General features: G+C 46.3%; 1 protein-coding gene across 1 annotated transcript in view; it reads left to right on the top strand.

Moving 5' to 3' along the window:
- The first annotated feature begins 1,366 nt into the window (after positions 1–1,366).
- Positions 1,367–25,658, top strand: part of flt4 (fms related receptor tyrosine kinase 4) — a 204,955-nt gene continuing 180,663 nt past the window's right edge. The window contains 2 exon segments of the mRNA XM_084332309.1: positions 1,367–1,579; positions 1,582–1,608. Coding sequence (XP_084188435.1) covers positions 1,552–1,579; positions 1,582–1,608 — 55 coding nt within the window. The 5' untranslated portion in view covers positions 1,367–1,551.

The following is a 25,658-nucleotide window of genomic DNA, read 5'->3' as shown; positions in this document are numbered from 1 at the left end:
TATGTAGGTATGTGGGCCCCGGGGTGGTTAAGGTTAACCCACCCATAAAACCACCTCCAATGTACAGTTTCTCCCCCACCCCACCTACCCAACCCCCCCTCCACCCCACCTACCCACCTCCTCCAATGTACAGTTTCTTCATCAAATATATACTCTCTTTTTTAAACTCTTTGTATCACAAACAGTACTGTATTTGTAAATATGGTATGTCATAAATGTATAGATGTAGGCAGTACTGTCTATCTGTATCATATTATATGTTATGATGAATTGAAAATGGGGGACCCTGATCCTGATGTAAACAAGACGAAAGTCTTTCTCTGGTATAATGCATCCCCTTAACAATTGTGTGTATTGAGCTGTGATTGATTGATTGATTGATTGATTGATTGAAAAGTTTATTAACAGATTGCAGAATGGGTACAGTACAGTACATCTCAATACATACAATTGTTAAGGGGATGCAGACCAGAGAAAGACTTTCGTCTTGTTTCCACCAGGGTCCCCCATTTTCAATTCATCATAACATATATGACATACATGACATACAGATAGACAGTACTGCTACATCTATACATTTATGACATATCAGATTTGCAAATACAGTACTGTTTGTGATACAAAAGTGTCCAGAAAAGGAGTGTATATACATTTGGCGTAGAAACTGTACATTGGAGGAGGTTGGTGGGGTGGGGTTGGGTGAGGGCTGTACATTGGAGGTGGGGGGGGGGGGGGGGGGGGGTTGGGTAGGGGACACACACACATTTTACACTGTACATTGGAATATTGACAAAGCCTTACTTGGTCATTTACTGTACAACTAGGTTAGGACATTTGTAGGGGCCAGTTTCGAATTGCAGTCTCACGTAGGTGTTTTTTGAGAGTGTTTTTGAAGGTGGGTAGTGATTCACATTCCTTTACAGTTTCTCCCCCACCCCACCTACCCAACCCCCCTCCACCCCACCTACCCACCTCCTCCAATGTACAGTTTCTTCATCAAATATATACTCTCTTTTTTAAACTCTGTACTGTATATTGTACCCATTCTGCAATCTGTTAATACAATTTTCAATCGATCAAGGTTATATTAGGATTAGGGACTGGTTTATAAAAAAAAAATGAAGGTAAAAAAATTGTGACGACTTGCGGCTTTGCAGCTTGGCCAAAAACCAACGGCCCCAAATAAAACGCCGATGACCCCCGTGTGATCTAGCATCAGCCATTCAGCAGGCGTTTATATGAACCAGGAGTGGGTGTGCGCGCCCCAGTCACGAGCAAGGGAAGGGGAACTCATTGTAAATCCTATATGCATCCTTTTGACAGGGAAACGAGTTTGTTTTCCTGTCTCCAACATTTAGGACTCTTTTGGCACATCCTCTTTTGCAGAGTTGTGTTTGTGTGAGAGAGAGTTCACCTGAGTTTTTACAGCCCCGGACTTTACTTGCCCGGTCGATCCCCCGCTTCTGCACTGGTCAACAAACACCACTAAAACTAACGACGTTTTATATAAAAAAAAAATCGATTAACTTTCGGGGGACTGGAGATCTGGAAATGAAGACAGATTCTACGTTTTTCTGTCGGATTGGATTGGAATTGCATATGCCTCAGGTGAGAATTAAGAGACAGCCAATCTAAAACTTTTTTTTTGTGAGCGCAAAAGTTTGTAAGAGCTGGTGAATAAATTGACGCGGAGTGATTTATCAGCATTTTTTATTTTTTATTTTTAATAGCCAGTTGTAGAATCTATTTTATTAATACAAGGTGAATTGAACACTTTACAACTTTAATCTGATGGGCCTAATATGTAATATAGGCTGCAGCCTAACACAAAATATTGATCCAAATATAGATCCCGATCATATTTGTCCGTTTTCTTTAATTATTTGATGAAATTTAAAACATCGTTTTTTTTTTCCCCAAAAGAAATTCGCCCTCAATTTATCCACAATGGTTTGTGTATCCATCGATTCAGACTTGATATGTTCTAATGAGATTTGGGGAATGTTCATTATGTCCAAAAGTCAAACCCACTTTTTGAGTGTGGTCCTAAACATTATGCTCTCAACAACAACAACAACAACAACAACAACAACAACAACAACAAAGGTTGCTGCTTAAAACGCCTTATCGATCTCCTTAAAAATAAAAGTTGGCTCAAGGCCACGGCGTGATGTCTTGATGAAAAACGACGTGAATTAATATTGGGCTCGGAGCGCGCATTTCAAATGTGTCCGCGCGCATAGACACTATAGTGGCCAGTGTTGAACTTGTGCCGAATTCTGACCCCCTGCCAGAATCTGACCCATGTGGTGCATGTTGGGTGTTTATTCTGGGCTGACCGTTTTTGACCGCGGGGTGATTTAAAACCATAAGGAAACTGTTGCATGACTGAACAACATGTCAAAGCTCTTAGAATCGACTCAACATTTTGACATGATTCTAGCCTACGATTTGATATCATATAGCCTAAATTTTGGCAATATAATCGCTGATGTGTTTAATATAGGGTACTCAGTCTGGATTATTGGTGGGCCTCTGTGGAAACGTGAATCCGTTTCTTTGTGGTTTCACTCTATGACTGAATGTGCAGGTTTGAGGCAGAGAGTTATTCATCACTGATTGCTGTTGAGCAGCTGTTCATAAAGAACGGGGAATAGTTTGTGAGCGGGGACCTACCATATGGCTGCTCTGCTCAGATCATAACTCAACAGTGGATTTCTCTCGCTCCTTTCATATCTGGAGCTGTTCTCCTGGGTTGATTGCATTTAAAAATGGATAAACAGTGGTCTGGTTTTCAACAGGGCGGCTTACAGTGCAAACCAGTGGTATCACTAGAATGACTAGATAGGGAGATGAGTTCCCCATATATTTTTTTTAGCCTCCAAAAAACATACTGTATGTTGTTTGTGTAAAGCTACCGTCCTCCTCAGTAACCTCTAACTACAGTATGATAACTTTCTGATGCTTATGATGAATTGAAAATGGGGGACCCTGATGTAAACAAGACGAAAGTCTTTCTCTGGTCTGCATCCCCTTAACAATTGTGTGTATTGAGCCGTACTGTATTGTACCCATTCTGCAATATGTTAATAAACTTTTCAATCAATCAATCAATCAGACTTTATTAGGTATAAAGCTTACAAAAGTAAGTGTAAAGTCCCCTCCCCTTCTCTCACCCATTTCAACCTGACCACATTGTTGTTCTGAGGTGTTCTCTGGGCTTCAGGAATATAGCACAGCCTCACCACACTGTGTTTCTAAGGTACGCTATAACGTTACACCATGCAAAACAGAGGGCTTTTGCAGTGTTTTTCATGGAACTGCTAGACCGTACAGCCATCAGCCAGGTGAGGCCAATGCAAAAACAAAACACCAACGCAGTGCGCGCACTGTACATCATTTGCAAAACCATAGCTGAACAAACTATAGGCTAACATGATCAGAGGTTATGCTGGTGAATTAATTGCAGTGTGTGATTACAGAGAGCCATTAGCATATTACATATAAAAAGGTACTACAGATGGAAATGAGCTTATAGCTACAATCTGGCATGTTTACATGTCCCTATCTTTAAATAAATAAATACATTGAAATGGACTGCATATAGCGCTTTACAACTTACTACTCACATTCACCCATTTACTCACACATTCACACACACTGACTGTGGAGGCGACAATCGATAATGCAAGGTGCTAACCTGCTCATCGGGAGCAGTTAGGGGGTTAAGTGTGTCTTTCTCAAGGACACTCGGAGGCAGAATCGAATCGGGAACCTTCTGATTACCAGATGACCGCTCTACCTCCTGAGCCACTTGGGCCCATTTTGATCATCACATAGACTATATACTGCACAGCTATTAAGCGCCACAGCCCTGTGTCTTCAAGTCAATAGTGAATTTCATAAAAGATTCAAAGGCACACATTTACACAACCATAATAGACTCGAGTATAGCTCCAAGTATCCAAGGCAGGGAGAGGAGAAAGATCCCATTTCCCCATCACATTAAATGTAATTGCATTTTGACTTCAGTCATAATAACGAGAAACACTGTTTTGTTTCCAAGGTTGTACATGTCGGTTGAAAATGGTGTTATTCATACCTGAGAATTTCAAATGAAAGCCGTTTGTTTGTGTGCTGATGAAATCGTTCTTCTACAAGCCACCCATTTTAAGAATTCACATAATGTTCTTCCTGCGTGCCAGGGCAGTTAAGTCAGTGTTTGTGAACACACACCACTCTCCCCCAAAGCTAGAAATCAGAGAGAGAACCCTCAATCGGTTGATGTCACCAAAGTCTCCCTCAGGAGAAGTCTGCTTAGTCTGCTTAGTTGCCATCTTGATAATGGCAACTAACCTGACCCCTTTCATACAATGCACCATCCAGTGGTTTCTGCATACAGAGTCCTTAGTTACCATGGCAACCACTCACTGTAGAGATAGTCATTAATTCTAAAATAAATCACATCACATATAATCATTTTCTCTGAATATGTATGTTTTGTAGAAAGTAGTTCCATTGTCACTGCCATCCTTAGCGTCACACGTGTCTCTATTCAAAAACTCCATCTGCTCCGTCTGCAGTGAAATGGAGAATCGCCTACTAATGTTCTATTCACTTCAGGAACGACTATTCTGATCATAAGTTTCACTCCTCTCCTCTCCTCTTATCTCCCCATACTATACAAGTAGTTATGGAATTCTGGACTAAATAAAGAAATAATCTTCTCAGATGGGGGTCCCTGGTACAAAATCGTAATGATTTGGGGGTCTTTGACATTGGAAAAGTTTTAGAACCACTGCCTTATATTTATATTACTTATTTTATTACCTTTTTATAGCACGTTATTATTATTATTATATTATTATTATTATTATTATATTATTATTATTATTATTATTATTATTATTATTATTATTATTATTATTATTATTATTATTATTATTATATTATTATTATTATTATTATTATTATTATTATTATTATTATTATTATTATTATTATTATTTATTATTATTATTATTATTATTATTATTATTATTATTATTATTATTATTATTATTATTATTATTATTATTATTATATTTTATATGACTATATTGTACTGTACTGTGAATCTATGCATCCCCACCCTGTACCCCCCCCCCCCCCCCCCCCCCCATGCTGCTCTGACACCTGAATTTCCCCTAGGGGATCAATAAAGGATTATCTTATCTTATCTTATCTTATCTTAAGTCATACAATGTCTGTTTGAGTTCTTACATCCAAATAATGTTTATATTCTAGCATCGCAAGAGGGTCTGAACCAGATTTAAAACCTAATTTTATTGTAAGAGCTCACGCAAAAATGTTGAGGCCTCACAAAAGCAGAGCCCCAGTCATTTCACATCTCAGTGACATCACCGATTGTTGGGTTCTCTCTCTCTGACTGAGAGTGGTGCGCATTCACAAATACTGACGGAACTGTCCTGGGGCACAGGAAGAACATATTATGTGAATTCTTAAAATGAGTGGCATTCCCCTTTAATATTTCACACAGTTATTATTCAGAGCATGCATCTGGATATGAGACACCCACACTCCTACACAGAGCTGTCTACGCCTGTACATCACAGCCTGCTAAACATCTCTGGCCAAGATAATTACAATTTGTACCAAATCTGGACTAACAGTTAGAAAGAAAATGTGGCTATAACTTTGAATTGGGTGTATACAGATAATTTCGATTCAGATTCAGTTTTATTTGCCATATGCAAATCACAAAAAAGTATCACAACCAACATAACCAAGAAGTTTGTCAGAAAAGTAATATTAAAAGTAGTAAAAGTAGTATTTTCTGCATAAGGAAACCCTACATTTATCGTCTTTATAGTTCACCTTTCTTCAACTCATTTCTGGTTCTTATTTATAAAAGAGACTAACAAAGGCGGTTAGGTGGCCGAGCGGAGATTGCGTTCGTCACCAGCCCCGGAGCTGTGAGCTGGATTCGCCTGTTCGAATCCAGCTCACAGCTCCGGGGTTGTCACCAGCTTGGCTGGCCGTCTGCACTAATACAATTGGCTGTATTAGAGGGTGGGAGAAGCTGGCGGGGTGGGTCCGGGTCGTTGTAAACAGCGACTCCTACAGTTCGGTTGGGGCGCCTGCTAAGCGTGGATAGGACTTGAGGGGGATAGTGTGATCCTCCCACACGCTACGCCCTCTCGATGAGAATCCGCGCTGCCAGGTGAAAAGAAGCGGTGATTGGCTGGACGTGTGTCGGAGGAAGCACGTGGTAGCCTCCACTCTCCCAGATGATCTGACTGTGGGGGGTAAGTGCGCAGCGACCAGGAAGGGACTGGGAATTGGCATACGACTAACATTGGGATGGGAGAAAATCGGAGGAAAATGGAGGGGAAAAAAGACAAAAAAAAGAAAAAAAAGGAGACTAACAAAATATGGGGGGAATAATAATATCATATTATTTATCCAATATGTTAAGTGAAATAAAATGGGTATAGACAGTGCCGCTTAGTTTACTTCCTGTTTGGGCAGAGATGTTTGACAGTGGAATGTCATCCAACTCTTGGCGTAGGAGAATGGTAAATAAATACCCCAGGTGGTGTAAAGGGGAACAAATAGGGACTGAGAGCAATGTCCCATTTCTGTCCTTTCAAACAGACATACCTTTCCCATCCCTAATGTTACAAAAAAACATTTTAAAACAGTTATAATGTGTAAATGTGATCATGAGAATGCAGGCACTATATTTTTCAGGAGCCTATTTCAGGGCATCTGTTTTAGACCTGGCAGATGATCTGATGACTGACTTGGTTGGAATTCACAGGTCCCGCTACTCCCTGTAGAGAGTAGTACTCTCTCGTAATCTATGTGAGATGTCGAGGGACTGAGTAATTGTAGAATACTTTATAGACTTGCCATCTAAGTCCATCCATTCTATGAAAGGAATTTTCACCACAGTAGAGTTTATGTAGCTTGAAGCCATTTTAGTACCATCTTCCTGTCATACTGGCTCCACAGTAGCATGTATTACATGGCTTTAGGATTCCTCTCACATTTCAAAGATCCTTCAGGCTTTTTATGTAACCTCACCATCAAGGCTACTATTTAACATTGTGACTTATTGATTGATTTTCCTACTTTTTATTGGTAGGTATAGGTACATATGACAGCAGTGTAATCGCTTTGTGTGTGCATGAGTGTGTATGCTTGAATGTGCACACATGTCATATCTGTGTGTGTGTGTGTGTGTGTGTGTGTGTGTGTGTGTGTAATGCCGAGATCTATCACAGAAAGGGATTTCTGCTATCGCTATGACTTGGGGCGTATGGTGTTGATATTGCTTTTAGCAGAGTGTTTTCTGTACGCATACTTCTGCTTGATCAGATCATCCCAGAAATCGGACACTCAAGTCTGGGTATTATTCTAGCCATCCGCTATAGAGGTCGAGTTGTTTTAGCCAACAATAGCCCCCTATTCTCAGGGATGATCTCAGGATTCAACCTCGGGGGCTCCGCGGAGACGGCCCTCGTAGGAGCCTCAGCGGCTGTCCTTGAATATCTAGTTCTATCAACTGGGGAACAACTCGGAGGAGGATGGAATGCCGCTGTTCCGCGTGGGAAGCTCTCGGCAATAAAGTCCAAATAAATAGGGAGTCCATTTAGCCTCAGTCATCGCAGGTGTGGAATAGCAAGGCCCAGGAGGGGGCGGCTGGATGTCTGGTTCTGGCATTATTCTCATCGCTAGGTGCTTACACTGTAACATCACCACCCCAGATACCACTGCTGGGTCAGAGAGATAAGCTCTTTCAACACCCAGGGATCCACAGCTCTAGAAAAAAGTCAAATATCTACAGTATGTGTCTATTCTCTGTTGGTTAATCAAAACCACATGGCTGCCTTTTCGCTATTTTTCTGACCCCTCTACACTTCCTGTGCCCAGTACTTATGATGGCAGACCTCCCCTAAAGGGTCCCCTCTCTATACTTGACCCAACAATAGCCGACAATTAGGAGCTGTCTGTAATTGCGGAGTTATGGCCGCTGATTATGGCAATGTAATAGCGCCTTAATTCTCCATCTGGACCGTTCCTCTTTTGTGATCTGGGCTTGACTGGCACTCCGCTGTCTGTAAAAGAGTTACAGTTACAAGTTACAAGTGGAAAGTAATTAGCTCAATGGAAGACCAACACACACACACACACACACGCACACGCACACGCACACGCACACGCACACACACACACACACACACACACACACACACACACACACACACACACACACACACACACACACACACACACACACACACACACACACACACACCTCTCCACACCTCAACCCCAACAGCTGAAACCCGACCAAATCTAGAGTCTGCAGAATAATAAAAGACCCTCACCTCACCACCCCAACAATAGCCTGTTCAAGCTGCTGTGGTCAGGCAAGCGCCTCCGCATACAGGCAGCAAGAACAGAGAGACTCAGACTCAGCTTCTTCCCCCAGGCGGCAGGCCATCAGAACACTTAACTCTCCACACACAAGCACACACACACACACACGCACACACACACACACACACACACACACACACACACACACACACACACACACACACACACACACACACACACACACACACACACACACACACACACACACACACACACACACACACACACACACACACACACACACACTACAGGTCACTTTAGAAAAGAAAAAAAGGTCACTTTAAAAAACATAACTGTATGTTTTTGTATAGTTAGTATAGTATAGTTATATATATAGCATAACTATATTGTATAGTATATTCAATCAATCAATCAATCAATCAATCAATCAAATTTATTTATATAGCACGTTTAAACATGACGCTTGTAACTGAGGGGTACAATTCCCTGACTGTATTGTTAGATATGATATTTAATACCACTACCTCATGTACTTTAACTTCTGGCCACCCAGTACAAGATATAAGTATGATGAACACTTTCCCACCTGATGAAACGAACCAACACAAATGTACCAAATCGAATATTTAATACAGCAAAAGGTGTATACAACATTCACTTAATTACATTTATGATTTGAAATATTGAATATGCACTTTTATGGCAAATGAGTATTCGTAGGTAAATCAACATTGAATGTCCAATCTCTGGTTGCGCAGGGAGTAAGTATACAACCTGGAATATTTAGGAAACGATAGCGATGGTACTTAAATGATTATAGCTGGATACACTAAGGGGGGGGGGGGGGTCCCGCTGGTTGTAAGACAGTAGGAGGGGGGGGTTAGAGAAGCCGCTGGCGGTATCCCATCTGGCCGACGGTGTCTTGGGAGAATCCAAAGTCTTGGACACGGTGCCCACAGAACCTCGGGCCGCAGACGAATACAGCTGGACCCTCTGTGGAACGGTATCTGCCGGTCCACAACGGAGAGACGTGGTGCGACCTCACGTGTAGAGCGCCGCCTCACCTGGAGTCCTCTCCGGGGGGTAATTCCAACACTCGGCAGTGTTGGCCTTTATCCATGGAATAATCAAAGCACACAAAGCATAATCCAAGAGCCGTGGAAGGCTTGCCGTCGTCGGGGTAGAGTAATCCAATATACAGGTCCAGTCGCTCTTGACCCGGAGCTCCTCGGATGCAATCACCACTAGGGGTCTGACCAGCCTGGATAAGCGTCCAGATAACGTCAGGAACGATGGGGGTACTGATAACTGTAGAACTCGAACCGAACGATGCACCATACATAAATAGACTATTATTAGCTTAATAGAATACGTCCAACTCGACGGTATGGTGCCAAACTATGACCATTCAACTATTAATCTACACGATATCTCAATGCCTATTCTGGGCCAAGTAGGCCTTACTACACCGCACGTGCGTCGTGGGGAGGCTTTTGCGTCTGTCACTCTGTTGGAGGGTAAAGAACTGGACTAAAAGAAAAGTTCTACTTTACGAGCGCCATATATATATGCGCTATGAACAAATAGTACCATTCGTATTTCGCCCGGCATATTACTGCGCGGAACCGGGGGTTGCCTCGACATGTTAGGCGGCACGATTGAACTTGGACCTAGGGGTATGGCAACCTGGCGCCAGGTTCTCGTCCAATGGTAGAATGAAACTATTATGGGCTGTTTAGTAGAAACGGGGATATTCAATGCATATTGTACAAGGAATATACAGGGGATATCAAACGATATACAAATACAATTAAATATATATATATAAATAAATATACATATTCGGTTTAATCTGATCCTTCACAACAGCCGCCCCCTAATTAGTCCCACCTAATTAGCTAAGCAGAGACAGATTAACCGCACTGTCTTCCACTCAAGGTCCGCTGTAAGGGTCAGTCAACTCACAAAGTCATAGGGTCATGGTCATCATCGATAGTATCTGGGAGTCGGGGCAGTTCTATGAGCCTCGCCACGGGCCGTGTGTAGGTGCGCCCTTGGACGAGTACTTCAGCTGCTCGGACCTTGCCATCGGCACCGGTGATCACTTTGCTTACGCGGCCAGCCGGCCACATAGCTCTGGGGAGTGACTGGTCAACTATCATGACGACTGTTCCTTCTGTCAAGTTGTCTCTCTCTTTTACCCACTTCTGGCGGGTCTGTAGAGACGGTAGGTAGTGAAGTAGGAAGCTGCTCCAAAACTTGTCAGCTAGTACTTGGCTGTACCTCCACATTCTTCGGCCGTTCGCTTCTTCGGGCCTGTACATTGTCTGGGGTAGCGCGGGGTCCAGCCGCCCCATTAGGAGTGTGTTGGGGGTGACTGGGTCGACATCTGCTACATCACTGGAGACGTAACCGAGGGGCTTTGAGTTCAATACTCCCTCGATCTCCGTGAGGACTGTCATTAGGACTTCCTCTGCCACAGTCTGGGCTCCGAGTACGGCATACAGGGCTGTCTTTATAGAACGTACTTCTCGTTCCCAGGTTCCACCGAAGTGGGGTGCGTTCGGGGGATTGAACTGGAAGTCAATCTGGGCTGGAGCGAGGTGGGTCTTAAGTTCTGGGCCCATAGCTTGGAAGCTCTCTCTCAGCTCTCTTTCTCCGCCTTTGAAGTTGGTCCCGTGATCAGACAACAATGTAGACGGTTGTCCTTTCCGTGATATGAATCTCCGGAAGGCCATAAGGAATGAGTCTGTGCTCATGGTCGGAAGGAGCTCGATATGTTTCGCTCTGGTGGTCATGCATTTGAATACAATACCCCACCGCTTCTCGGTGCCTCTTCCTCTCTTTATATACAACGGGCCAAAACAGTCCATGCCTGTGGAGTGGAATGGCTTGTCGCCGATTCGGAGGCGACAGGGGGGTAGGTCAGCCATCCGTGGTATGCTGGGCTGCGCGCGCCACTTACGGCAGTCTAGACAGGTTCGCTGGAAGCGCCGTACTGCTTCTCTCCCTTGCAATATCCAATAACGACGTCTGATCTCCGCGAAGACTCTCTCTGCTCCTGCGTGGTGTACATCCTCGTCGTATTTCTTTATGATCAGCTCTGTGACCTTGTGTCGGCTGTTCAAGACGATCGGGTGCTTAATGTCATCTGGTAGATCGGGGGCTCTCCGCAGGCGACCACCCATTCTGATGAGATTATGTGCGTCACTCTCTGGAGCCAGGTGAATCAGTCTGCTGTCTGATGGGACGGGGTTTCCTCCCTGTAGACAGTCTAGCTCATCGGGGAACGAGTCTCTCTGGGCTCGTTGTAGTAGAAGAAGTTCTGCTTCTTCGTAGTCAGCTGCTGACATGTCAGTGGTGGACTGAATCTCTGGGTGGTGCCGCAGGAATGTTCTTTGTTGCGCACTCTCTAGGGTAATGCAGTCATCTATGTTCGGGTCTGTGGAGGCGACAGTGCTCAGTCCACAGAACATAGGCTTCTTGTTCTCAGCCTCCTCGTTACTTGCTTCCCTCGGGGTGGGCGTAGGCCAATCTCCTTCCGGGAGCTGGAGGAATGCTGGTCCATCACTGTAGATGTTGCGACGGGTTAGGTCATCCAGAGACATTCCCCGGGTGATGACGTCAGCTGGGTTGTGTTTGGTATCCACATACCTCCAGCTTGCTTCTTCTGTTAATTCTTGAATCTCGGTGACTCTGACTCCCACGAAGACTTTGTATCTGCATGAATCAGACTTAATCCATGTGAGTACTGTCGTGGAATCTGACCACAAGATTGTTCTATGCACCGGAATGGTGAGTTCACGTTGGATTAACGTGGCTAGATGCGCTCCTGCGAGGGCTGCGCAGAGCTCTAGACGTGGGATAGATTGTTGCTTACGTGGGGCTATTCTTGAGCGGGCCAGTATGAAAGCAGTGTGTATCTCTCCTCCCATCTCTTGGGCACGCAAATAGGCAACCGATCCGTAGGCTACTTCGGAGGCGTCGCTGAAGACGTGTAGCTCAATCTCGCATGTCTCTGGCCTCACTGTGGATGGGAAGTAGCTGCGGCGTATATTGACACCTGGGAGTGAGCGGAGTTCCGTCTCCCACTCTCTCCATGTTGAGGCAAGGTGTGCGGGTATTGGGTCGTCCCAGCCCTGGTCCTTGTCCCATAGTGCTCGTACAATCATCTTTGCCCTGGTGGTGTAAGGTAAAATACATCCCAGCGGGTCATATTGTCTGGCGAGTGTTCTGTACACACTCCGTCTGGTGGTCGGTATCGCCGCCGACCTTCCTTGCTCTGGAGCCAAGGGTTTGTGTCTATAGTGGAGCGAGTCTGTTTTGAAGCGCCAGACTAATCCTAGTGTCATTTCTTGGGCTTCTCCTGGGATTGTCGCCATCCAGGTCTCGCTGCTGGCAGCCTTGTCTGCGGAGGAGAGGTTGCGCAATACGTGCGGGTCACTGCTGGCCCACTGCCTGAGATCAAAGCCTCCTTTGATTAGGGAGGCGCGTAACTTGATTAGGAGAGCCTCGGCTTCTTCTTGAGTCGAGACGCTTTGTAGACAGTTGTCCACGTAGAAACTGTTCTTCACACTGTGTTGGACCTCTTCATCTGCTGCTGGGTCCTCTGTGACGTGTTTCTGTAGTGCAAATGTAGCACAGCACGGGCTGCATGTGGTTCCGAAGGGGAGTACTTCCCACTGGTAGATGGATGGGTTCTCATCTCCGATCTTCTCTCTCCATAGGAACCGTAGCAGAGGCTTGTCCTCCTCTACTAGTCTCACTTGCAAGAACATCCCTTTGATATCCCCGCTTATAGCCACCTTGTCCTGGCGGAAGCGCAGTAGCACGCCTAGTAGGGAGGGGCCGAGTGTGGGGCCGGGCAAGAGCTCTTTATTCAGATTTTGGGATCCGATCTGGTAGCTGCAGTTAAACACAATGCGATCCTTGCCGTTGTGATGGACCTTGTGATGCGGCACGTACCATGATTCGGTCGTCTGATCGGCCTCTTTAATGTCAATCTTTGTTACGTGTCCCGCTGTGATTAGCTTCTCAATCTCAGCTCGGTACACACTCTGTTGAGCGGGGTCTTTGGCTAGGCGCCGCTCTGTGTTCAGTAGATAGCGCTCCGTGGCGTCTTTCTTTGCGTGAAAGGGGGGCATTCCCTCTCGCCTCAGGAGTGGAGTTGCGTATCTCATCACTCCGCCGACTGTGACTCTCTTTGTCCCCTGCTCGAGTAGGTTGATGGCGTAAATGTCTTCTTTAGAGCGAATGTCTTTCTTTTCGTTCTTAAAGGGCATTGTCTCTAGGGTCCATAGCCTCTCGACATGCTGCAGGAGAGTGGTGTCTTCTTCTGTCGTTCTGGAGTGGAAGCAGCTAGTGGCTGCGGTTCGGTTGAGAGATTTAGCGAGGGGGCCTTGTAATGTCCATCCTAGGCGGGTCTCGACTGCTGCAGGACAGCCTCTGGGGCCTGTATGGACCCGGTCAATCGGGACTATGAGTTCTGCATGGTCGGAGCCTATCAACAGGGTCGGGGTAGCGCCGTCTATGAGCGGGATAGGTAATTGGCGCAGGTGCACATATTTATCCATCAACTTGGTGACAGGGTAGGTGTACTGCGAGAGTCCTATTTCTTGGCTGGTGAAAGCATTTGTGATCTTGTACCGTCGCTCTGGCTGCCCGTTGGCTGCGATAGTGAAGGAGACATTCTCGCCCTTTATCGTCTTTAAATCTCTTCTTATTGTCCGAATCGTCATTTCGTTCTTGCTCCCCCGCAGTCCCAGCTGAGTAGCAGCGGAGGCGAGCAGAAGGGTCTTCTCTGACCCGTCATCAAGGACGGCGTAAGTGTCCATGACTTTATCCTGGTAGCTCAATGTCACACGGACTACCTTTAAGAGCACTTGAGCTCCGTTGCTGCTGGCGGGGTCAATGTACATGACACTTGCCTTGGTGCCGCTCCGTGGTGCAGGTATAGGCCGTCTTCCGTTACTATCGTGTAGTATATCTAGATGGGCTCCATCGCACCGGCTGCACCTTTTCTTTAGGCGGCATTCGGCTGCCATGTGGGGCCGCGCACATCGATAACAGCGCCGGTTGGACTTTATCCATTGGCTCACTTCTTCTGCATTCATCTTTGTGAATGGGTCACATTGTGACAGCCAGTGTTCTTTCTCACAGTAGGGACACGCTATCTTCCACTTCTCCTTTCTCGAGGGGGTGCTGTGACTCTTACTGCTCGTTACTGACTCTGATTGGTGCATGACAGTCACCGATCTTCTTCCATCACTTATTCTCCTGGGTCCCTCTCTGGAGCTTGGCGTGCTCCGCCCGAAGGTGTCCAGTCGTAAGCTGCTGACCTCTCTCGCCAGGAAGTCGGCCAGATCAAGGAGGGATGGCTCGGGGCCGTCGGGATCTCGGTAGTCCCTCTGCCGCCGAAAGCGCTCCTGTCTTGCGGGTGGCAGCTTCTCCAAAATCCTCTCAACGTTAGAGTTGGCGTACAGCTCATGCCTGCCCTTCTCCCGTTGAGCTCCCAGCATCCCCACCAGGGACTGCACTTTGATTGACAGGTCGTCTAGTGAGCGATTGTCTGTGGCTGGGGGTAGGCGGTCAATATGCCTTATCTCCTGGATTACGTAATCCCATATACGTCCAGCGCTGCAAGGGCCGCTGTGTATGGGGTCGAGGAGGTAGCATAGGCTAGCGCTATATTGTGCGCTCGCGGTACTTTCAGGTGCTTCAATAATATTGCATACTTGTGGCGTTCGTCAGCGACCTCCACCATCATTGTCTCTAAGCACATCCGGAGCTCCGTGTACTGTGCTCGACTCTCATAGGCGAAGTCTGGGAATGACGGCGTGGCGTTGTATGACGCCGTGGATGGCTGATACATCGGCGAGCGTTGGGGGAGAGACCTCCTGGGCGAGTCCCCTCTTGCGCCTCGCTGTGGGCTGGTACTGGCAGGGTACCATGGCCCGCTGGTCCAGGTACTGTTCCTCGGGGCTGGTCGTGCGTCGTGCTCACCCGTAAATAGAGTCGGGGGTCTGTAGCGCAGCGCCGCGGGGGTATAGCCTGGACTGTATGGGACCTCCTGGTCCGGTGGAGTACTGTGCTGTCGTCGGGCTTGGTTCTCCTCTTCTCCCTCTTCTTCTTCTATCAAATCTTCCAGATCTTGTAATCGTTTATTTAGCTTCTCCGCAGTGTAGGCCGCTCCTTCCTTGTAGCTGGGTCTCGCTTGGACCGGTATGGGAAGGGGATCTGCGGGGGGTCTAGACTCGGTCTGTTGGTCAAGTTCAGGGTCGCTTGCTCGTTGCGGTGACGCTGCTCTTGACTGTTGTCTCGACGAGTTCCTTGAGCCCCTGGCGGAGGGAGAGGGAGTTGTCCTTTTGATCAGCTGCTCTATTAGTTGCGCTTGTAGTCTGTCGCGCTCTGCGTCTCTTTGGGCACCGGCAGCGGCGCGCTGGGCGTCGGCGGCGGCACGCTCTGTTTCTCTTTGGGCACCGGCAGCGGCGCGCTGGGCGTCGGCGGCGGCGCGCTCTGTTTCTCTTTGGGCACCGGCAGCGGCGCGCTGGGCGTCGGCCCGGTCTCTTGCCATATTCTCTTCCATCTGGAAGCGTCTCATCTCCAGACTTGTGCGCTGTTCTTCGCTCCGTTGCTGTGCTTGGAGGTGTTCGCGCTCGCTGGTCGCCTGTGCTTGGAGACGTTCGCGCTCGCTAAGCGTCTGTGCTTGGAGCCGATCGCGTTCGGTAGAGGCTGTCAGGCTGACGAGGAACGCCTGTTGTAGTGTCCTCTCCGCTTCGCTGGGGGAAGGCGGTAGTGGAGGTGAGCCGCTCCTGCGTGAACCGCTCCTGGGGGTACTCGTTGGGGAGTCCTGGAGCTCTAGTTCCTCGGCGCTCTCCTCCTCCTCTTCCGTGCAGAGTTCTCTCTCTGTAGGGTTGTCTTCCTCCCGGGGCTTGTCGGGGACTACTTCTTGAGTAGTGGCGGGGGGTAAAGGCATGTCAATTCCCTCCTGGTCCCCACCGTGAGCTTGTTCAGTTACATTAGGACCTACTAGGGCCTCTGTGGTCGGGGAAACCTGGTCGTTAAGGTCAGACATAATTTTACTTTCTACTTTTACCACGTTTACCGTTTGTCGAAGGCTAGGTAGTTGACTGACAGTGTAAGCCTCTAAGTACTGAGGTGTCTGTCGTCTGCGCCGCGGGCGTTCTAGGTTAGGAGGATCGTTTCGTGGAGTGTTCATCATAGGCCATTTCGATATTAATAACACTATATTAATATTACACTAGTTACCATCCGGCTCGAAGGACCAATTGTAACTGAGGGGTACAATTCCCTGACTGTATTGTTAGATATGATATTTAATACCACTACCTCATGTACTTTAACTTCTGGCAACCCAGTACAAGATATAAGTATGATGAACACTTTCCCACCTGATGAAACGAACCAACACAAATGTACCAAATCAAATATTTAATACAGCAAAAGGTGTATACAACATTCACTTAATTACATTTATGATTTGAAATATTGAATATGCACTTTTATGGCAAATGAGTATTCGTAGGTAAATCAACATTGAATGTCCAATCTCTGGTTGCGCAGGGAGTAAGTATACAACCTGGAATATTTAGGAAACGATAGCGATGGTACTTAAATGATTATAGCTGGATACACTAAGGGGGGGGGGGTCCCGCTGGTTGTAAGACAGTAGGAGGGGGGGGTTAGAGAAGCCGCTGGCGGTATCCCATCTGGCCGACGGTGTCTTGGGAGAATCCAAAGTCTTGGACACGGTGCCCACAGAACCTCGGGCCGCAGACGAATACAGCTGGACCCTCTGTGGAACGGTATCTGCCGGTCCACAACGGAGAGACGTGGTGCGACCTCACGTGTAGAGCGCCGCCTCACCTGGAGTCCTCTCCGGGGGGTAATTCCAACACTCGGCAGTGTTGGCCTTTATCCATGGAATAATCAAAGCACACAAAGCATAATCCAAGAGCCGTGGAAGGCTCGCCGTCGTCGGGGTAGAGTAATCCAATATACAGGTCCAGTCGCTCTTGACCCGGAGCTCCTCGGATGCAATCACCACTAGGGGTCTGACCAGCCTGGATAAGCGTCCAGATAACGTCAGGAACGATGGGGGTACTGATAACTGTAGAACTCGAACCGAACGATGCACCATACATAAATAGACTATTATTAGCTTAATAGAATACGTCCAACTCGACGGTATGGTGCCAAACTATGACCATTCAACTATTAATCTACACGATATCTCAATGCCTATTCTGGGCCAAGTAGGCCTTACTACACCGCACGTGCGTCGTGGGGAGGCTTTTGCGTCTGTCACTCTGTTGGAGGGTAAAGAACTGGACTAAAAGAAAAGTTCTACTTTACGAGCGCCATATATATATGCGCTATGAACAAATAGTACCATTCGTATTTCGCCCGGCATATTACTGCGCGGAACCGGGGGTTGCCTCGACATGTTAGGCGGCACGATTGAACTTGGACCTAGGGGTATGGCAACCTGGCGCCAGGTTCTCGTCCAATGGTAGAATGAAACTATTATGGGCTGTTTAGTAGAAACGGGGATATTCAATGCATATTGTACAAGGAATATACAGGGGATATCAAACGATATACAAATACAATTAAATATATATAAATAAATATACATAATAATAATAATAATAATTTAGGACCTGCTCCGAGGTCACCATTTGGCACACATGCGAACCATGCATACAATGCGTATCTGTGATTAACCCATCCCGTCGTCCTTCCCCCCCAAGGGCAGCCGGGAGCAGACAGGCGCCACGTGAGCCGCGCCAGGGGACCAATCCAAGTGCTCCTGTCCGTCTTCGTCAAGGACGCCACAGCGTTAGCGATCTTGTTGTTGTGCATGTTTTTCCATTGGGTTTATCTTATCGGGGGGGGAAACCCTTGCGAGCACGGGGAGAACATGCAAACTCCACACAGAAAGGCCTGGGAGATACCCCACCTGGGTAACTGGCATCATGGAAACCTGGTCCCCAAGCGGGATTCGAACCCTGGACCTTCTTGCTGTGAGGCGACAGTGTTAACCACTACACCACCGTGCCGTACATATTCGGTTTAATCTGATCCTTCACAACAACGCTTGTCAACCAAAGTGCTTCACATAGCTAAGCTAAGTACAAAGAAAAGTATAAAATAAACTGAAAATCAAATTAAAATCAACGGATAGACAAAGGAAAAACAGAACAACACGTCAACAAGTACGGCAAGAGTCAAAGTGAGTCAGGGAAGGCCAGGCGATATAGGTGGGTTTTGAGTTTTGATTTAAAAGACTCGATGGAGGGGGCAGATTTAATGGACATGGGGATGCTGTTCCAGAGGACAGGGGCTGCGACCACAAAAGGACGTCCCCCCCTTTGAAGTTAGACCTACGGGTGGTTAGGAGACCCTTATCAGCCGATCTGAGGGCCCTGGCGTTGGTATAGGGGGTGAGGTCTGCTAGGTAAGCAGTATATAGGAATAGGACTCATTACCTTCAATTCGTAAGCTTAGCATTGTATTGTATTTTATCTTAGTACTTTTTATCATGTCTATTTTAATATCTATTCTATTATTATTTGTATTTTTTGCACAATCAAGGCGGGCATGGCCACCTTAATTTCACTACATGTCTCGTAATACATCTCTTGAAATCTTGAAATCTCTCTGCACAGTGTAGGTGGAATGTTATGTGACTGGGAGCTGGTGCTTAGCAGTGCTGAGATTATGCATTAAAATTAATTTGTTACCTGATCGCTTGCAACCTGAGGCCACATCCCCTTACCTCATGACGATGACGTCACATGCCTGTGTTGGACACTCTCCCGGGAGGATCCAATATTATGGCTGCTGCTGCCATTGTGAAAAAACCTTGTATCTCCCGTTCAGGTGATTCTCAATGCTTTTGCTTGAATTGGAAGGTTACACGGTTCTCTGTTTTGTGAGCAAGTTTGACAACCCCATTGAAAACTGTATAACTTAAAGGAACACGCAAATATTATGGGAAATGTGCTTACTTTCTTCTCCAGAGTCAGACAGGAAGATAAATACCAATTCCCTCTCTGTGCCTTCAGTAGAAAGTTATTCGGCTGCAAGCTAGCCTAGCTCAACACAAATGAATGGAGAAGTGGATATGGATCAGCTAGCCTAGCTTAAAACTTGTTTTTGGCCAACAGCTGATCCGCATCCACTTCCATTTATTTGTGTTGAGCTAGGCTAGCTTCCTATAGTGAATGCACAGAGAGGAAATTGGTAATATCTTCTTCTCTGACTCTGGAGAAGAGGGTAAGCATATTTCCCATAATGTTGGTGTGTTACTTTAAAGAACACACGTGTGTCAGGCTGAAAATGAGATTTTTCACCCAAAAAGCAGCAATATGTTTCATGTTTTTCATTTTACAATAGGTTCACCAAAGAGCAAAGAATGGAGATACATTTTAGTAATGATTCGGTCTGTTGTGAAGGAGGTCTTGAACTTTAATTTTCATTAACCTCAGACGAGCTACAGGCTTTTTACACATGTATCTGAGTCAGAAAGCAACTTGTTTGATAAAAAATAATGATTCAGACTCCCACCGGTTCTTCAGTCTGTGATAAATGTTTGAATTTTCTCCACAAATTGGAGGGTTTAAGAAATCAATATGGCGCTAAGGTGCAGGCTTTTGTAAATTAGGGTTTAGATTCATTAGGAGATTTCACTCCAATGATGTGAGGCAAACGGTAACGGCTCTGACAAAAACGCTCATCAGGCGAAAACCTCATATCTCCACAGGGTATCATTTTCTTTTTTCAAGAAAAAAAGAAAGAAAAAGCAGACAGATCTTCAGATTAACACCCATGTATTTTTTAAGTTACACGTTGGCTTTTGAATAGGTTTCATAACCCTTAAAAGAACCATGTCAATGTTAAAACATAAATATTGGAGATGCAAGGTTTTCACTCGACAGCAGAGTTATACTGTAATGGTGCATTTATATAGTGCTTACAATTTTGTTTCTCACATTCACCCATTCACTCACCCATTCACACACAGATGGCGGAGGCAACCATGCAAGGTGCCAACTTGCTCATCGGGAGCAACTAGGGGTTAAGTGTCTTGCCACATTCTGCCCTAGTACTACTTGCAGGGGCGTAGCTGGGGGGGGGGGGGGGGTAGTTTAGGATGATTCCAAGGGCCCAGCACTGGGGGGGCCCCCATTTTTTTTTTACTAGACATCACTCAGGTGTATTATTGATGCTCTCATTGATACTATGTTTGTTTCTGAAGTGTGTGTGTGTGTGTGTGTGTGTGTGTGTGTGTGTGTGTGTGTGTGTGTGTGTGTGTGTGTGTGTGTGTGTGTGTGTGTGTGTGTGTGTGTGTGTGTGTGAGATATATAGAGAGAGAGGGGGGGCTTTGGTAGACTATTGCATTGGTCCATTCATTGAAGATGAACGCAATGCGACATCCTTTACTAGGCTCACCCACCAACAGTGCAGGTGCTGAACTGCTGATCCGAATGTATAGGTAAAAACCATATGTGTTTGCATCAATAAAAAAATTGCCAAAAAAAATTCCACTCGCACGCTTACGCGCGCTCACATTCACTGGGGGCCTACAAATACATTCTTTCATGGGGCCCAGAATCTGGAGCTACACCCCTGACTACTTGACTAGTGTCAGCTATAGAAAACGCTTTACACAGTGTCTACTAATTGCAAGAGAATCCACATCTCTGTAAGGTCCATTGTAGGGATGGCAGATAGTTGGAGGAAATTGCCTTTGGTATCTCTGACCTTTGGTCTTCCTGTGTCCCTCTGCACTGTTTCTAAAGGCAGAAACTGAACCCCAGGCCTAAGTGGCGGTTATGCAGCTATTACAGCCTTTGAAAAACACTTGCGTTGCTTAGGAACAAGCATCACTCTGAACAATTTAATAGTTTAACGAGAGCCTTTGCTATTATGTTCGAACTGGCGCGTACCCCCGAAGGCAGTCGAGTCTGTAGGGCTGCGATGGGGCAGTGAGTGCAGGCTTGTGCCGGTCGGCGATACCTCTTGCCCCTTCGTCGGAGGTCACTCGAGGTTCATGGGAAAGAGGCATTGGCAAGGCCTGAGGAAATTGACGCCCCCCCCCCCCCCCCCCTCAGCCCCCCCCCCCCCCGTTGGCCTTGTTTTCATGCGGTGATTTAAATCAGCCACATTTATGTAGCTCACTGGTACATGAACTGACTGGGCAGCAGAGACACGTTTATGGCCCGAATCTCTTCCAATGGCCACGATGATGGAGATCCTCAGAGTTTGGCTCCAGACCTCTCGCTGTGTGTCTTTTAGCAGAGCTGCATGACATAACAGCAGGCCTCGTCTGTGGAAATCCTCGCTACCTGCTGGTGCTCAAAGCGGCACAAAATATCCCCCATGTTTCCCAACAGAATAGTCATAACACCCGCAAAGGAGTATCATCTCAGCAAGGGAGTATCATCCCTATCAGCATAGGGACATATAGTATAACTGTATATTGTATAGTAGTGTACATAGGATCCAAGCTTTTAATTCGTAAGCTTAGCATTGTATTGTATTCTATCTTAGTACTTTTATCATGTCTATTTTTATTATCTATTCTATTTTATTCTATTATTATTTGTATTTTTGGGCATGGCCACCTTCATTTCACTAGTATGTCTTGTGTATGTATGTGATCAATAAACCTCTTGAATCTTGAATCATCTGATCCAGTGACCTCCCCTACAAAGTAGTTACCAGAATACGTTTGTTTCTCTTTTTCCCGGCAAAGGGAAATAATGTCTCAGTGATAAAAATGATGACATGTGAAAATGAACCGCTACACAGGAAGGGCTTTAGGTGTCCGGTGGGCCTGTGAGGCAGGTACAGGAAGATTTAGTCAGGGACAGGGGGTTTGGACATAGGAAACCAGCCCAGATGGCCCACCACTGCATCCTCACTCTGCACCCCTCCTCGGGCAGGATGCCACGACTCCCACCAAGGCAGGGAGGACAGGGGACACCGTGGGGGTCGACCTCATCTTCCTCCGCAGTCACAATGAAATCAAAGCCAGTCAGTCAGTCGCCGGGGCCTGGCCTTGTGTACAGAGATGACAGAGGAAGTTGATTTTTATGTCTTTCGGAGAGGTGAGAGAGAGTGAGAGAGACAGACACAGAGAGAGAGAGAGAGAGGGGGGGGGGGGGGGAGAGACAGAAAGGGAGAGAGAGAGAAAGAGGATGGAGAGAGAGAGAAATGGGGGAGAGTGAGAGAGACAGAGAGTGGGAGAGAGAGGATTGAGAGAGAGAGAGAGAGATAGAGAGAGAGAGAGAAAGGGGAGAGAAAGAAAGGTGTGAGAGAGAGGGGGGAGATAGGGAGAGAGAGTATACAAGCATGTGGCTGGGGGTTGGGTGTTTGACTCCACATCCCAGGGAGCAGGTCTGTTCGGTGGCCTGGCTGGCCTCCCGGGCTCCAGCCGGACATGCAGGGCTATTTCAGAGAACCACAGCTCTGGCCTTTCACCACAACACCGTGCCGCTTGAATAACCATGTGACAGTCTGTCACATACGACCTACATGCCATAACAACGGCTGCATCTAGTTTCATGATTCAATCTCCGAATCATGCCTCCTCTCCAGCCGTCCTTTGGCCCATGATTGTATTCCATCATGTCTTATTTGAACGAGAGATCTGAAGGCTTCGGATGGAGAAGGAAGACCGGGATAACTTGACCAGGGCACATTAAATAGATTCAGTTCTGTTGTTGCCGTCGCCAGACTGTGATCAGCTCGGACAGCTTATGCAAAACCTCGCACATCTTTCCATCATGGAAATGTGAATGTACTTAACTGCTTACAAAACCCCTACAGTTTGAGCAAGTAAAATATAGACTGATGGGATCAGCTCAGACAGCTTATGCAAAACCTTGCAGATCTTCCAATCATGAAAATGTCAATGCACTTAACTGCTTCCAAAACCCCAGAGAGTTCGAGCAAGTAAATTATATGGACTGATGCAAATAGTCAATTGAGTCAATTATACAGCTCATCAAGGAAAATACAAGGAGAGAGGCTTGAACACGAGGCTTTGGTCTTTTTTGTTCTCCCTCCTCCAACATGTTATCACAATCACATTACATGTGAACACCTTTGTGTGCACTTTCGAAGGTCCCTTGCTACATCCTCTCCTGCTAAAATGAGATGCTCAGAAAAGCTCCTTCTGTTTATATAAACGTCCTTCTCTTCCTGTTCCTGTCATGTGACTGATCAGAGGCAAAAACTACAGACAAGTACGGAAACACTAACGGCAACATCTCCCCCTCACTGTCCATGAAAAAAGGAAGCGAGGAGGGTATGGGCAAGACGAAGAAAACAGGAAACTTGCCAGCCATGAAAAACATCGCCCCTGCTTCTCACAGACGCTTCTATGCGTCTCTTCTTTGTAGCCGAGGCGAGAGAATCAGTTCACTTTGTGTTTACCTTTTGATGCTCTCACGCCTTTACCATCTGCCAGTCAAAGAGGGACCTTACCCTTTTCCACTGGCTTAGGGATGAATAGGCTGCCAGGCGGCTTCTGCCATGTGTGTTTGATTTATATATTGTCTGCAGGAGGTCCCGGTGGTGAGGTAGCCCTGGCAGCATGACTTCAGGATCGCCTGACTGTGACAAATGCTGTACTATAGTGCTGTAGAGTGCTGAGTGAAAGGAGAGGCTGGCCTACACATATTCTGAGGGTGACAAATGGAAACGATGGAAGATTTATCGTAGCTCTGAACACTATATATGGACTTTCACAGTAACCCGCCCACAGTATGCCCAAGTAATCCTATTCAGCTGCGACCAGCAGCTCTATAGATCACTCTGTCACTCAAACTTACCAACCTTCTAGTGACCACAGGTTTTGCTCTATAGGAGGCTGGAATTGGGCATGGAGATCAAGTGTGTGTGTGTGTGTGCTCAGTGTGATGGCTGACCTTGGGTATAGGTATAGTGTACTTGTATTCGGAAGTCTTGGCCATGTATACAAATGCACCATGACCGGTCTGAGAATTGCTGCAATGTCTAAAAGAAAAGCCAAACAAATTGCAATCGCCCCCCCTGGTGCCCCCATGGTTGAAAAACGCGCGCTAAAGTGCCCTTTTGAGTGGTGAAAAATTAGAGGGTGTGCCCTATTGGTGCTCTTCCAATGGTCTAAACATGACCATGTGCCCCCACAATTGAAAAACATCACGCAAAAGTGCCCTTTTGAGTGCTTTTGTGCCCCACGGTTAAATAATGTCATGCAAAAGTGCCCTTTTGAGTGAAAATAATTAGAGGATGTGCCCTATTGGTGCCCCTCTAATGGTTAAACGTGACCATGTGCCCCCACCCACAGTTGAAAACATTGCGCTAAAGTGCCCTTTTGAGTGGCGAAAACGAGAGGACGTGCCCATTGGTGCCCTTCCAATGGTCTAAACTTGACCATGTGCCCCCACAGTTGAAAACATCGCGCTAAAGTGCCCTTTTGAGTGTCGAAAATGAGAGGACATGCCCATTGGTGCCCTTCCAATGGTCTAAACTTGACCATGTGCCCCCACAGTTGAAAAACATCACGCAAAAGTGCCCTTTTGAGTGAAAAAACTAGAGGATGTGCCCCTCCAATGGTCTAAACTTGACCATGTGCCCCCACAGTTGAAAACATCGTGCTAAACCTAAAGTGCCCTTTTGAGTAGCAAAAGCAAGAGGACGTGCCCATTGGTGCCCTTCCAATGGTTAAACTTGACTATGTGCCCCCACAGCTGCAAACATCACGCTAAAATGGCATTTTGAGTGGCGAAAATGAGAGGACGTGCCCATTGGTGCCCTTCCAATGGTCTAAACTTGACCCAGACGGTTAAATAATGTCACACAAAAGTGTTAGCTACAACTCTGAGCAGCCCCGTCACTACAATATTCCATCCATTTAAATGTTCAGTTTTAGACACATCCCCTCTTGAATGTTCAGATGCCAGAGGGATTAATGCAGTCTGAGCTGTAACCCTGCATCCTACTGCTGTGTGTGAGGTAGGTAATACAAGTTGCAAAGATTGAGTTTGTTTTACCAATTATGCATTACTAAATACTAGGGCTGTCCCCGACTAAGGATTTGGATGGTCTACTATGATTGGCCAAAATTTGCCGTTAGTCGACTATTGGTCCAAAAAAAAAAAAAAAAAAAAGTATAATATTTTTTTTTTTTTTTTTTTATTATCATTCCATTTGGGCTGTGGGGGGTTCTTAAT

This window comes from Notolepis coatsorum, assembly GCF_963971535.1.
Source record: "Notolepis coatsorum genome assembly, chromosome: 16".
NCBI lineage: Eukaryota > Metazoa > Chordata > Actinopteri > Aulopiformes > Paralepididae > Notolepis > Notolepis coatsorum.
This window is presented reverse-complemented; position numbering and strand designations above follow the sequence as displayed.